Source organism: Epinephelus fuscoguttatus, linkage group LG3, assembly GCF_011397635.1.
Source record: "Epinephelus fuscoguttatus linkage group LG3, E.fuscoguttatus.final_Chr_v1".
Lineage (NCBI taxonomy): Eukaryota > Metazoa > Chordata > Actinopteri > Perciformes > Serranidae > Epinephelus > Epinephelus fuscoguttatus.
In genome coordinates, this window is record NC_064754.1 from 39,676,114 (window position 1) to 39,690,382 (window position 14,269).

General features: G+C 41.1%; 1 protein-coding gene across 1 annotated transcript in view; it reads right to left on the minus strand.

Moving 5' to 3' along the window:
• The window catches only part of si:dkey-92j12.5 (multiple PDZ domain protein), a 64,940-nt gene that overhangs the window by 29,829 nt on the left and 20,842 nt on the right, over positions 1 to 14,269 (minus strand). Inside the window, exons 20-21 of the mRNA XM_049572399.1 lie at positions 10,661 to 10,859; positions 226 to 552 (exon numbers count right to left, since the gene is read on the minus strand). Coding sequence (XP_049428356.1) covers positions 226 to 552; positions 10,661 to 10,859 — 526 coding nt within the window. The remainder of the gene's footprint in view (positions 1 to 225; positions 553 to 10,660; positions 10,860 to 14,269) is intronic.

Genomic DNA, 14,269 nt, shown 5'->3' on the forward strand with positions numbered 1-14,269 from the left:
TGGCTGCTATAAAAAAATCAGAAGCCTAAGGTTGACACATAGCAGGCAGAATGTATGGAAGGTATTTCATAGTCTGAATTCTCTGCAGTGGACACATCAACATGTAATAAAACTGGAGCCTTGAAGTCTAATAAACCCTGAGACAGGTTTATCTTGGGCCCCGGGGCCTGAGTGGGGATTAGGTGACCGTAAATAATAGTCCGAGACCTCTGGATCTTACATTACCTTGAGTCTGGGGCCGGGGTGATAGTAGGGACTACGGCTGGGCCTTTGAATGGAGCTTTGAAAGAAGCAGAGGCTCTGACGACAGATGGATCTGGAGCTGCGGTTTTAGATTTGACTGAAGCAGAGGGTTTGAGGGTGGATGAAGCTGGAGTTGAAGCTGCAGCTCTGACTGGACCGGGGGATCTGGCCGGGGCCGAGGCAGGTTCTGGAGAAGGGGTTGGTGGAGTGGGTGAGGGAGAAGTGCTGTTTGCTATGATGGATGCCAGAGGAGGTAAACACAGACGGGCACGGTACTCATCCACCTGATGGGCTGGGACATAGGTTATGCTGAGGGGAGGGGCATGTGGGAAAAGAAGTGTGGGGGTGGGGTGAAAACATTTTAGATATTAATATCACATAAGACTTCACATCTGCACATTTATTTAACTTTCACGACCAAAGAATGACTAATAGAATGACAAGGAACAAATGACATGGCACTTAGTGAATGGATCCTATACATGATGAATGGATTATTACCTCTGCCAGTGAAGGAGGGGATAATGAAATATTATAGTTTAGAGGAACAGTCTGACATTTTGGAAGATTCTTTTATTCACTTTCTTATCCAAAGTTAGATGAGAAGATTGAAACCACTCTCATGTCTGTACTGTGCATATCAAGCTGCAACCAGCAGTCAGCTAGCTTAGCTTAGCACAAATACTGGACACAGAGGGAAAAGGGTAGCCTGGCTCTGTGCAAAGGTACAAAAATCTGCCTACCAGCACCATAAAAGCCCAGTCCAGTCACCAGATGAAAATGCTGACATTGTACATTTCTGCAAACCTTGGATACATATCATTTGTATGTTTAATATGTGATGACTTTGTCTTTGTGATGAGAGGGGGATGGTGGATGGTGTATCACCTAGGCTAGATGCCTGCAGACCAATACAGACTGACAAAACTGTTTGCTATTTAGTGAGTCATGATTGCAATTCCAGCAGTTTTTTAGCAACCAAACGCAGGTGTTTTTTTAACAACCTGTTGCTGTGTTTCCACCAAGGATGGTGCCACGGAAAAATGTTGTTTTTTACTGCCAATATTTATTCTGGCAAAGGGGTTTAAAGCTCAGTAACTAAAATCAAAAGTTTGATATCGAAACGTTGGGGTTTTATGGGGGGTTATGTGTTGGACTATTTCATGGCCAGGTTCAGTGACTTCCTCGAGTCTTGTTGTCACCATGAATTTGAGTGAGACGGGTATCGATCTTCTCAACTAGCTCTCAGCAAGGAAGCAAATAACCATATTTCCAAAAATGTCAGTGTTTTAATCCCTCGCTGTCTATTAGTTAATTACTGTATCTTAACAGGTTTAGGAAACTTCAGGAAGTCAGACCTATCAATCAGGCAATTTGAAAGCGTAGAGGCTAGATAGTAACCTCTGAACCAGGAGATCATTTCCCCTATTACTGCCCTACTGTGGTGTGATTGGCTAGTACTCGTCACATCAATGAGTTCTAGCCAATCACAGCCCAGTAAGGTGGGAATAGTCAATTGGTGGGCACATATTAACATCTACCATTTAACAATGTTTAACCAATTTTTAGCAGTTATGGACCCATGAATATTGGAAGGAAAAGCACCTGAAGCAATGTTTAAAGAAGAATCAGATATGTTTTTTTCATTGATTTATGATTATGAAGTTAAGTTGATGGCACAATGTAATGGCTAGAGAGTAATGACATCATCAGCCTTTAGATTGGTGCTTCGCTTTCACTATGCAGTTCTCTCTGCCACTGGGTCCCATATTCCGGGAAAATGAAAGCTCCATTTAAGGCACAAAGAAAGTGCGTCAACCACTACGCAACCAAAACAGGAGGAGGATAGCGCTTGTGTTTACTGTGCTTCTGTAGCTATCAGCTGCCAAAGAGCATCAGCGTAGGCTCTTTGCAGTTATTATCCCCAGTAACGGAAATGACGGACGGTGGAATGAATGAAATGAATGAACAACGTAACAAAGTAACTATGGAGACTCTACCCGGCAAAAGAAAAAGAGCCTCGTTGCTAGGCTTAGAGAGAAAACGGAAAGGGATTTCTCTTTGCAACAGCTGCGTCAACAATAACACCATTTGGAAATGCCTGAGGGGTTCAAGTTGAAAAGTTGTCAGTTTAAACTTTAATAATGCTAAATTATTCTATTTATCATTAGTAATCAATAAGAAATGAATAATTAAATAGTTTGTTTGTTGTTTTATCTCAGACCTGAAAAGCAATCGATAAACAGCCACTAACTTTAAGGTTGCTGTTTTCCATGTCAGATGTTTTTAAGTGCTCTAAAATTCTAGATGTGCCCCACTCCATCAGCACTGCTTCTGCTGCAGCTGGTACGAGATGAGAAGAAAAGCAGAAACTATATGTATATTTTAATGTCACTTCAAGATGCATTTCTGATGGGAGACAGTTCTAAGAGTCTCTGAAACACAACATTTAGAATAAAAAATGCGTTTTGCATAAGCCCGGATCTATCTAAGCTATGCCGTAAACGACGTCATTTAAATGAAGTGTCAGGGACATCATTAAAGCCCCCCCTCCTCCCACTTCCATTCTTGTGTGACTCTACCAGTAGACATGCTGTTTGAATCCGCTGAAAGAGCCAATTTCTCTGTTCCACTCATGGTGGCAGATTGAATATGGAGGTCTTCCACGCTAAGCTGTTGTGACTGAGCCATGTGGACAGCCTGTCGTGTCTCAACAGAGGCAGTTTGATAGTGACAAGCCCTCACCCTTCTATGTCTGTCTTATTCTAGGGCTGCCAAAGCAACTCATCTGCCTCCACTCTCTGTTAGTTTGTCTGCAGTGCTGTCAGGAGGAGGCAGTGTGAGCATGTGTGTGCGGGCGAGGGTGTGCATGTGTTCAAGTGATGGAGGAAGACAAAATGCATGTGTGTGTTCATCCGTGTGTGTGTGTGTATTGTGGTGTGCATCTATGAGAGGCTCTTTAAAACGCTCTTTTATTCAGAAGCGCACTGTTCAAGGTGAGATGAGCGATGAATTATTCAGAGATATTTCCCATAGCAGGAAAAAGGTGTTTTTGGAGGTTAGACCATTGAAAGGCTGTGTATGTGTGTGTGTTAGTGTGTGTGCTGGTAAAAGCAAAAGAGAGAGGGAGAAAGAGAGAGAGAGGTTGACACAAAGAGAGAGAGAGAGAGAGAGAGTGAGAGTGGGTGTTTTGCAGGGCAGCACGGTGGTGGAGGTGGGGCACATTTCCAATCAGCCAAACAAGCATTGTCAATGTGAAGCCATAACTGCTGATGTTAGAACAAGTAATAATTTACCCAATTTCCCCTCAGGCAATCTTTAAAATTTCATCATCTAATCTAATTTAACATGACTGCAGTGCCTCAGTCAACTATGACTGCAGTGTCAAAAACAAGGTGGTAATGGAGATCCAAAGTGAGACGAGATCGTTTATACGTGATGATGCAGTGAAAGTCATGTTTGTGACTGCGGAGAGCATATATTTATATTTATGATGCACATATACTCACTCATTCGAGTCACACAGACTGTCAAGATCTGCATGGGTGGATCTAGAAAATGTGAGCAGTATTCAATTACTTTTTTTTTTTTTTTTCTCCAGTGGTTGATTGTTCTCTGCATTCCCAAAGGACGTCTCTACATTCTCTCTAAAGTAAAAACTCTGGCTTTCTCGTTTTTCAAGCAAAGACGTGTTTAAACTATGACATGAGGGGAAGTGCATATGACTGTAATATAAATAACTGTGCTATATAACCGACTGGAATCTGCTTTAAATGTGCCACGTGTCCTACTTTAATGCTGGGCCCAATGCAGAGCCTTGTTTTGTGCCATAGGTTGTGGCCGCCAAGCACACCAGGTCACAAAGTTCTTACAACTAAAGCATTATGTGTTTAGAAACAGCCACACACTATCAGCTATGTCATTACCTACACAATTGATGTGTGTGTGGTATTAACCGTGATGACAGTTACATTTGATTGAGATGCAGTTCTGTACACTTTCAAACACTTTCCTGAGATAACAAAGGGAACCCTGAATTCATTTTAAGGAAGATGATATTCGTCAAACATTCATTTATTTTTTAAAGTATGTCACAAATTTCAATATGTGAGTTGCTCTATCAATATTAGTCACACTGACCCTGAAACACAGTTTGAGTTTTATACACTGTTGAAAAGAGGAGATTCTTAGCTTTATAGTGATATCAGTATTGTTTTTGTGCTTTAAATATAAAGACTTCACATAATGACTGTCACCAAGCCGAGGTTTAGAGCAACAGGCCTTTAACGTTTGTAGTACAGTGGTCCCAAAGTAACACTCCAGAAGCTGCCTTGGGGTGAAAAACACACAGAAAAGCTCAGAGACATTTTTATTTTGTAGCCAGCAAGATAACAAAAATAAGCATACCTAATAACATGGTGTGGGAAGATCAGAAAATTTTGTTTATATCGGAAGAACTGAAGCCCCTTTGACAAACAAAGTTAGCATGCAGTTGGCAAAAGACTTCACATATAAGTGTTCACAATGTGGAGTAAATTTATGAAAGTCATTCTGATTATTTTGATCAGTGGACCCTGACGGACTAAAGAAATGTAAAGACTTACCCACGGAATTGACACATGTTCGGAATTTATGACATCTTTAAAGTAGAGGTCGACTGATTAATCGGTTTTGCTGATTAATCAGCGCCAATAGGACGTTTTCCAAACTATCATTATCGGTGAAAAAAGGCTCCGATAGTTGCCGATGGTTGCAAAGTTTTTTTCCCTGTAGTGCAACAAGCTGTTTCCTCTCCTCCCCTGCTCTCTCTCTGTTCGCTGAGGGGAAGGGCTGCTAGAGAGAGCGAGAGAGTGAAAGTGAGACGGCAGGCCCAGTCAAAAATTCAAAAAACTTCCAGCGCACACTAGAGCATAGGATTAACAGAAGGTTTATAATCAAAAGTTAAACGAACAACACGTTTCACATGTTGCTTCATCAGATTCACTGCAAATCTGATGAAGCAACATGTGAAATGCTTCAATCCTATGCTCTAGTGTACGCTGGAAGTTTTTTGAATTTTTGAATTTGAGTCAGTAATATTTATTTTGATAGTTAAGATTTGTTTCCAGGTATTATTGAGTTTATATCAGTGTTTCCCCTATATGCAACTAGCACCGCCGCTGCTGAAATATGACCGCTGCTGCTGTTTTTTGTTTTTTCGTCGTCTTAGCTCTTTCGAAGCTACTGTTATATTATTTTGCGCGACGGACACTTCATATAATAACATAACAATATACTATTTATCGTGTTATGTCATCGTGTCATTTCTGTCTCTACATGGTCACGCGTTAACAGTTCTGCTCTGCTCTCTGTATCGCGTACGGCGGAGTTCTGCCACACACACAGATGAGCATGCTAGAGCGGCTCGGGCCGCATTTTCCTGACCAAACCTGACCCCAAGCTCAGTGCAGTTTGTTACCTGACATAGTTATTGCTATGGACAGTGTGTAAATAACCAGCAACAGACTGCTGTTACGCACAGACAAACATACTGCTCGCACAGGGGTCCATGTCATTGGTTCAACAGCCCATTGGTTCGACATCCCATTAGTCCAACTGTCCGCGGTGCTGAACGGCTCGCAGCGGGCGTATGGTGCGCCGCGACCGGCTTGAGGCGGAGCAGGCTCACAGCTTATGTGTTTGTCACTTTCTTTTTCATTTTAACCCACACCATGATCTTTTCCTGACCCTAACCAAGTGGTTTTTGTGCCTAAACCTAACCAGACCTTAACCACAGGGCATCATGATGATTTCGGAACGGACTTCGGAACAATGAGTTTAATATGGTCAGAACAATGGGATGTTGAACCAATGGGCAGTTCCCTCGCACAGCAGCGTAGCACGGCACTGTACTGCACTCAGTTGGAGCGGAGCCTGTGTTGCGTTCAGGCGTTGTCATGTAAATAACAACTTCCAGCACTTCAATGAGTCATGGGGGGGTATTGGCCGATTAATTGGCTATCGTTTTTTTCCTACTCCAAACTATCGTTATAATATCAGCCTTTAAATATCCACTATCGGTCAACCTCTACTTTAAAGTTAGGACGTCACCAATGTGTTTTGTCTCTCTTGTTTACCATGCCAGCAAATCTTGCATGTGCTCATGGTGTCTGTAAATCAATCAATTGAATTGTGGAGAATCTATCCAAGCTAACAATGTGTAGATTTTCCCCACTGACAAAAGTTTATGTTGTTTATGTTGTTAACGCTACATTTTGATGTTATGCTAGCTCGTTGTCATGCAGTATGCATATGCTTCAAAATTGTATTTAATGTTTTTAGACTTTGTTCTTTTTAAATCAAGCAAAAATGACCAAAAATCAAGATGCTGACATAATCCATAATTATCTACAAATGAGCCATAGCGACATCCAACTGATTTTGATCAGAGCATGCCACATATATATGAGTATCTTGTGATCCCATGCATTTTGTGCCAGGGGGTTGCATCACACCTCTGGCACAGCAAGAGATGCATTGGATTAGGAGGATCCTCATCACTGGGTGTGTAGGGGATTGGGAATCATCATCAAATCTGTTTTCTAATTGCTTTTGAAAGCAGTTCACTTCCTGTGATGGCTTATTGATGGTTTCCTAATATTGAGCCAAGACTGGAATCTCCAAGGAGAGAACTGATTTTTGCAAGTCACAGATAAATATGGAAACCTAAATATGAAAAAGTGGCAATACTTGGCATAGGACAGATCATGACTCTTGTTAAACTGAACTCACTTTTCCAGAGATACTGAAGCCACAGTCATGAAGTTTTCTGTGTGTAATGATGTAGATTTTGAGTAATAAAATGTGGCCTATAAGATAAGATAAGATAAGATAAGATACACCTTTATTGATCCCACAATTGAGAAATTCCAGTGTTACAGCGGTCAAGGGGAAGAGTCAAATTAAAGTTTTCAAAATTTAAAAATGTAAAACAAACTAGGCATGCAAAAAGAGTACAATAAATACAAGAAACAGTAATAAATAATAATAATAATAATAATGAGCAGTGAATAAAAACTATATCATAAAACTCAATTTTGTGAGTTTCCTGTTTGTCATGCAGATGTTTTCACTCATTGTGCCCGAAAAGACCTCTTGTAAACGATGGGGACATATTGGCTACAAACAGTGCTTGATCTCATGGTGCCTTCCCTTTGAACTGGGAAGTCAGAATTTCCGAGTTTCCAGTCAGACATTTCAACTGGAACTCCACCCTGAAGTGTAGGAAAGTAGGAAGAATGTCACCAACCCCAACCTCAAAATCCAAGATGGCTGCTCCCACATCAACAGTAGTAAAAGTTATAGTAATATATTAGCACTTCTGTCTTACCTGTGTCTCATTAAATCAGTTGTTTACAAGTACTGTCCAACTTCTAACTGTGGACATGTTACTACATGTTTTTATGCACAAATCGCAGTGCAATGCATTGATATCAACTGGTATTCTTAACAATGGCTAGAACTGGTATTGTCTTTGTTTTCCAACTTGCACATGACCACGTTCAACTCAGGTGTGATGTAATTCCCAGCTTTGAGTTCCAAGGTAAATGAAATGCAGCATAAATTTCTCTTACCCTCTCACTGGTTGAGTTACCCTTACCAAAGAGAAACAACCAAACAAACAAACAAAGTAGGCAACAAATTGGCTTAAAAAAGTGAGTACCTGTTAGTCTTAAAGGAGTTATATGTAAGAAATCTAAAGCAAATAGTTGTAAAATCATCCTAATATGTCACAGAGATTAAGGAATAATGTTAATATAACATACTGATCTCACCAACAACAACAGTACAGCCAGAATATTCACATTTAAAAAATTTTTTTGCGGTCTGCAAATCATGTTTATGTTTTGAACTTGTGTTTTGGCCTGTTGCGCCACCCACCGCCATCTACCAGTCACGCAGTCAGTAGAGTCTCAGCATCAGTTACAGTTACGACTGAGCTACAATAGCTGACGGTGCGACTAAACCCAAAAGACCTCGTTATGATTCCCAAAAACGCCAAGACAAAACTCGAGGCAAAGCGAGGGTTTATATAGGAGATGCTGTTGAACGGTGGAGATGGTTGAAAGCAAAGAAGAATCTGAAATCGGATGTCGAAGTGACTACTCTTCTCCTCGACAGGTAAGCTTTAGCCAAAGTTGGCTAACTAGCATCATAGCTAGACGGGGATGGATATTTCGAATACTTTCAACTGTTATTCATTTTCGATCATACATTGTAGCCCATGTGCAGGTGGGTCATCGACCCGACTGATTTTTTTGAGAAACAAACGTTAGCAGTATGGCAAGCAGCATTAGCAGTGTCCCGGTACATAGCATTAGCAGCCGGCTCCTCCTCTGCTGTATCCCAGTAGCAGCATTAGCAGCAGAGAAGCCGGACTTGCTTGAACGGTCCGCTGGAAAACCGAAGATCAAGGACGCGGTGACACGGCCCTGCCACGGCAGCCGCCCGTGGGCAAACAAATCACCCCCAATTTCCACCAGATGCGTGTTGGTTGCGTCTGTGCTCCGGCACGGCAGTGGAGCTGATAGGATTCAATTCTAGTCAATGTGTGTGTTTCCACCGGCTGCAGCTGTGCTGCGTCCCGGCTCCATCTCAGCTGCGGCACTCCGGAGCCCACCGCAACAGATACGCAGGACTTCTATTTTTGCCGGTGTTAGATCACCGGACTCCGGAGCACAACGCAGCAATTCAGCACAGATCAGCAACCTTGAATCTGTAGGGGAGGGGGGGCAGACACGACTTGCGGCAGTATTTTGATTTGAGTGCAGTAACCGTTTTGGCCACATTCTTACATACAGCGCCTTTAAGTGCTGTTTACTTCAAATCTAATTGTTAAATTTCACAAAATTCAGTGGTAGTTAATTAGTTTGAACAAAATTTTGTGAAGTTGTTGCAATTTAAAAATTACAAGTGAAACGAACTTGTACTTTGTAAGTGCTAGCAACTTAATAACTAAACCAAGTTAGTCTGACATAACTTGATAATGACAAAAAAAGGATTTTGCACATGGTGCAGTTAGGATATCTGCAAGTTCTGTCTTGTAGACGTGTCTAAGAATATTTTCATTTAGCTTCAATATTGCTATCTGTGATAAGACCGTGCCATGGTGCCCTGCCGGAATCTTAAGTAAAGTCAGAAAGAAAAATTTAGTTTGAATATTTCTAGATTTTTTTTAAGGCTTAAAAGTGGATTTGTTTCTGTTGTAGACTTTAATTTGTTTTTCACAAACACTGGCCTTGTCTTTCAATGCTCAGAATGACAAACCTGTGAACTCATCATTCTTTGTTGTGCTTACTTTATTTATCCAAGGCAACCAGTTTCCTAAATTCTATTGGGTAAACACAACTGTTCAGTGAAGCTCACAAACACTCACAAACAACGAGTTATTTTTAAGATGCAGCAACTTCACAAAATTAAGCAAATGTAACCTGATTTTAAGTAAACTTGACAATTAGATACAAAGTAAAAATGACTAATAGTAATATTCAATCATCATCAATTCAACGAAATCAATTAATTTATTTCCTAGATTCTGTTTTTAAGTAATCAGCTTGTCAGATTTTACAGTGTATTAATGCTTGGATATAGTCACAATTGTATCATTTGGCTTTGCATTCTCACATAAATCCAACATAGTTGGGCCCAACATCAGCCTCAGCAGATGTCTAATTAGCCAGAATAAGTGAAAACACCTGTCTGGGTTGGCAGGGTCTTTAAGCCATAGGCCTTTTCTGACAGAAGGTATTTTGACATGTCACGGCGAGAAAATCACAGGTGTAAACAATGAAATTAATGATGGCTGACTTCTATTTCGCTTCTTCGTTTTCAGTGTCCTGATCACTGTCACACTGTCATGACTTACTGGGACACTAGAATGAAGCCATTGTTAATGTTATTGCCAACACCTGTGCTTTTACTATACATGGTAAGTAAAATGTCTGCTGTGGAAAAGGCCTCCTAACATCACTGCATACAGTAAAAACTGCCTAACTTCTAGGCTGCTACTTTTAAAATGAGCAAAACTTTATTCTTAGCTGTGACTGTACTTGATGATGTCATGTGGTGCGTCAGAGTCATAGGTCCTTCTCTACAACAATTAAGAAATGTGAAGCAGCACTTGAGCCACTGTAAAGAGGGTGACGCACATCCAGCCACCCAGTGTTTCTGGACCCAGACTGAGGATTATTGAGAACAGGTGATTCAGAGGGAGCTTGATGATGTGGAGTGAGAAAACTTTGAAATGTTCAGAAGAGCTTTCATGGAGCTGTGCGAGCTACACCATGATTTAACAGCAAGCCTCACCTGTTCTTATTTTCAGCCCAGAACAAAACCCTCTACATAATGTGATGCTGTTGGACAGGGACTGGCTCCTCACCTCATCTCTGGCCCTATGACAGAGTGTCTGCGGAGCGTGGCCCTGGCCCTGGCGTTGGTCAGATTGGAGGTAGGTTCTCCGTTGATGGCCAAGATGGCGTCCCCCACCCCCAGCCTGCCATCCTGGCTAACAGAGCCCCCCTGGACCACACTGCGCACCAGCATGCCTGAGCCGTCCTTGATAGCACTCACCGACATCCCTGCCAACATGCACATACACACACACATACACAAACACACACATGAGCACAGGTGAGTGGAGGGTTGGCTTAGGCTGCTTTGAATGCATGCCAAACAGACAGACAGTCGCCCAAACAAACACCTGACACCTGACACCTGGCATAATCAGCATAATCAAGACAGACACTAGGCAGATTAGCACACAAACATGGCTACACATGCTTGACATTTACACAGCGTCATCCTTCACAGTCACACTCGCATAAGGTGCACAAACACAATCACACCCACGTAGGGCACAGGGCACAGGTGACTCGAGGGGTAACACATGCCAGTCGCACAAACACCTGACTCTGGCATTATCAAACCGGACACTAGGCGGATTACACAAACACTTCATTAATGCAAACAGGCAGAAGCAGGTAAATCAGGCATCACATACACACAAACCGCGCACACCTCATACACACACATACACACACTGCAGACAGGGAAGGCCACGACAAATTAGGAAGTCTAGTCTATGGCGACTGCATACTACATTGCCATCTAATGGAGGACTACGCACATCCACAACACTATGGTCGTACATAATTTGAAGTTGGTCAAAGAAATGACTTTGTGCTTATTTTTTGATCAAATAAATAGTTTATTGTTTTTTGGTGTTACATTCAAATTACAATACAATCATAGTGCATGGAATACAGTCGACTGCAAACACAGCTACTGATGCTGACAAGACAGACAGAAGTCACACATTTCAAAGACATGAGAGGAAGTTTGAAATAGTAATGATGAATGTCTCAGGTGTTACTATAACACGGCATTAACATACATTTTTCTAAACAAATTGAGGCAAAAACTTTTGATAATGATTCACGGTAAATTCAAACATTAAAATTTCCATATGAAAATCTATTAGGTTTGACCTCAACAAAATATCTTTATGGTACCACAAACTTACAGTAAGTGCAATAGGTTCACACCGTTCAAGAATAAACAAAGACTTCTAACCAGGCTGCTTTATATTCATGTTGTGAGATGAGCAAGGCAAGAAAAAAAAACAGACCTTATTTTAGTCCATTAAAGTGGAGAGGAAACGCTGAACAATATGACTGTGCTCGCTTTATTTATACCTTAGGCCTGTTAGGGCACTGAAACCAAACTGGATATTTGCCTGGATTGCTAGAAAACTGGATATTTCACTTTTTCACAGCAGGGCACAGTCATCTTTCAACAAGCTAGTTCAGGGTGTTCTCATAAACTGTCCACACATTTTCCTACAAAAAAGAAATGCACCAAAATTGGTACATAGTCCATGTTATCATGAGCTAATTCATGTATAACCCATGTATTTTGGAAGGCTGGGATTATGTTACTAAAGCCCTTATGGGAGTAAAGAAGAAAGTGGTCCTGTAAGGATTTAGATTTGGGTGGTGGATGGTTTACAAAACACGGGACATTCCCCCAGGACTTTCCCAGGAGACTGGTGCTTGAAACTATGTGAAATTTGAGTGAAAAACTAAACTTCACCATGTGTTTTTTTTTTTCACCTAAACCTAACCACAGCAACTTCGCTTGCCTAAACCTAAAGACACCCAACTATGTTTCTATTCCTAACCTAACCACAGTTACTTTATTGCCTAAACATGACCACCGTAACCTTACCTTAAGTGTGACTTTGTGTTAAGTAACTATTCGTTAAGTGCATAATGTCACAACATATCATACAAACCATTGTGTGTGTATTTTCGTAGGATATCATAAGAATTATTGTATGAGGATATGTTGGCTAGATGGTGACGTCATAAGAATGGTTCCTCTCTGTTGTTTGCTTGTTAGCCAATAGGAGTTATTCAAGTAGGCTTGGTGAACTTGGCACTGTAGAACATGTTTTGTCCCTAGATGACTGTTTTGTTCCCTGACATTAGGGTTTTTACAGCTCGTGTGTGAGATATTTTGAGTAGAGTAGTGCACAGGAAGTCACTTTTCAGCAGTAGTTCCTGACAGAAGGAACACACTTACTTGCTGTCTTGATGGAAGAATTTGAGTTTGGTATTACTTATATGGATATGCAAAAGCAGGAAAGGAGTTAACAGAGTACAACCTTCGGTTTATGATCTAAGGCAAGGCTAACATCATCAACCAGCCTAACGTTATAAGCCCAGTGTGTCACTGAGATAGGAGCTCTTCGTTTCACAATTAAACTTACCACCAAGATATTGGTGGATTCTCCATGCCAATGATAAACATCTACTATGTACATCAAGAAGAGGATGGGCACATGAACGCAAAACTAAACTTGCACCACCAGCTATCTGACCAACACACACAGGGAAACTGGGGAAGTTCAACTAGTGCTTAACCCCAACAGCCCCCCTGATGGTGAGCCATACAGTTGGTTTATTTTGCCGATGCTTCGTGATATGGAAATGCTCACATTTGACTTGGTTTCTATGTGGGAATGATGTTGATCATGGTATCACGTGGCTAATGGACATGACCGCTGGGTTAGGCTAGTTATGGTTGCTGCGACATGATAACATTAACATTATAAGTGTCTCACATTGCTGTTGTGGTTGGACAACTTGATGGAGACCATGGTAGAGTACATATTTCGTGTAGATTAGTTTTTGTGTGGTTTGTCAGTTGAAGCAACCTTCCACTGAATGTAAAGTTAATCATGCACCACCCGATGTACTGCCTTTCAAGTTTAGGCATCCTGTCACTTTCTCTGCTGTCATCCAAGTCCATGTGAACAGGTCTTAGCACTATATTTGGTCTTACTGGCTCAAAAAAGCAGTGGCAATTGGTTTCTGACTTGTGTTTGTAGTTCTTTGTTTCTCATCAAAATTCTGAAGCTCCATTGTATCAACACTTAACTGGTCTGTGGTAGAGATTTGTACTCAGCGCTCCCAGTAAACAATCATTCTTGTGATGTCACCAACTAGCTTGTTGAGAGATGGCTGCGCCCTACTGGTGAAAAAGTGAAATCTGTTTTTCTAGGAAATCTAGGTGAATATCAAGTTTGATTTTGGTACCATATCTTGCCTAAGGTAAAAATCAAACAAACCAAAGTTGTTTTGTTCAGTGTTTCATCTCCACTTTAAACCCTCTCCTTTAACAACCTGCTCTAAAATCCATACAGTCCTTCTAGTACAAACCAACAATATGCTGTACATGCTGTACATGGTAGCATATCTCATCTCCATAATTGGGCATAAAGTCATAGTTGCACAATGGATAGAATTGTACATGGCACCTAATAATAGGAAAACTGTAAAATAGTGCAAATAGAACTGTACCATAAGATTGCTCGAAAAATATCTCCAGTATTCAGGCCTTACAGATACAGTCCATAACTCAGCCCAATTCAAATATATTTGAATCACCAAAAAAACACAGAGAATCTGTAAACCAGCCAGAAAAC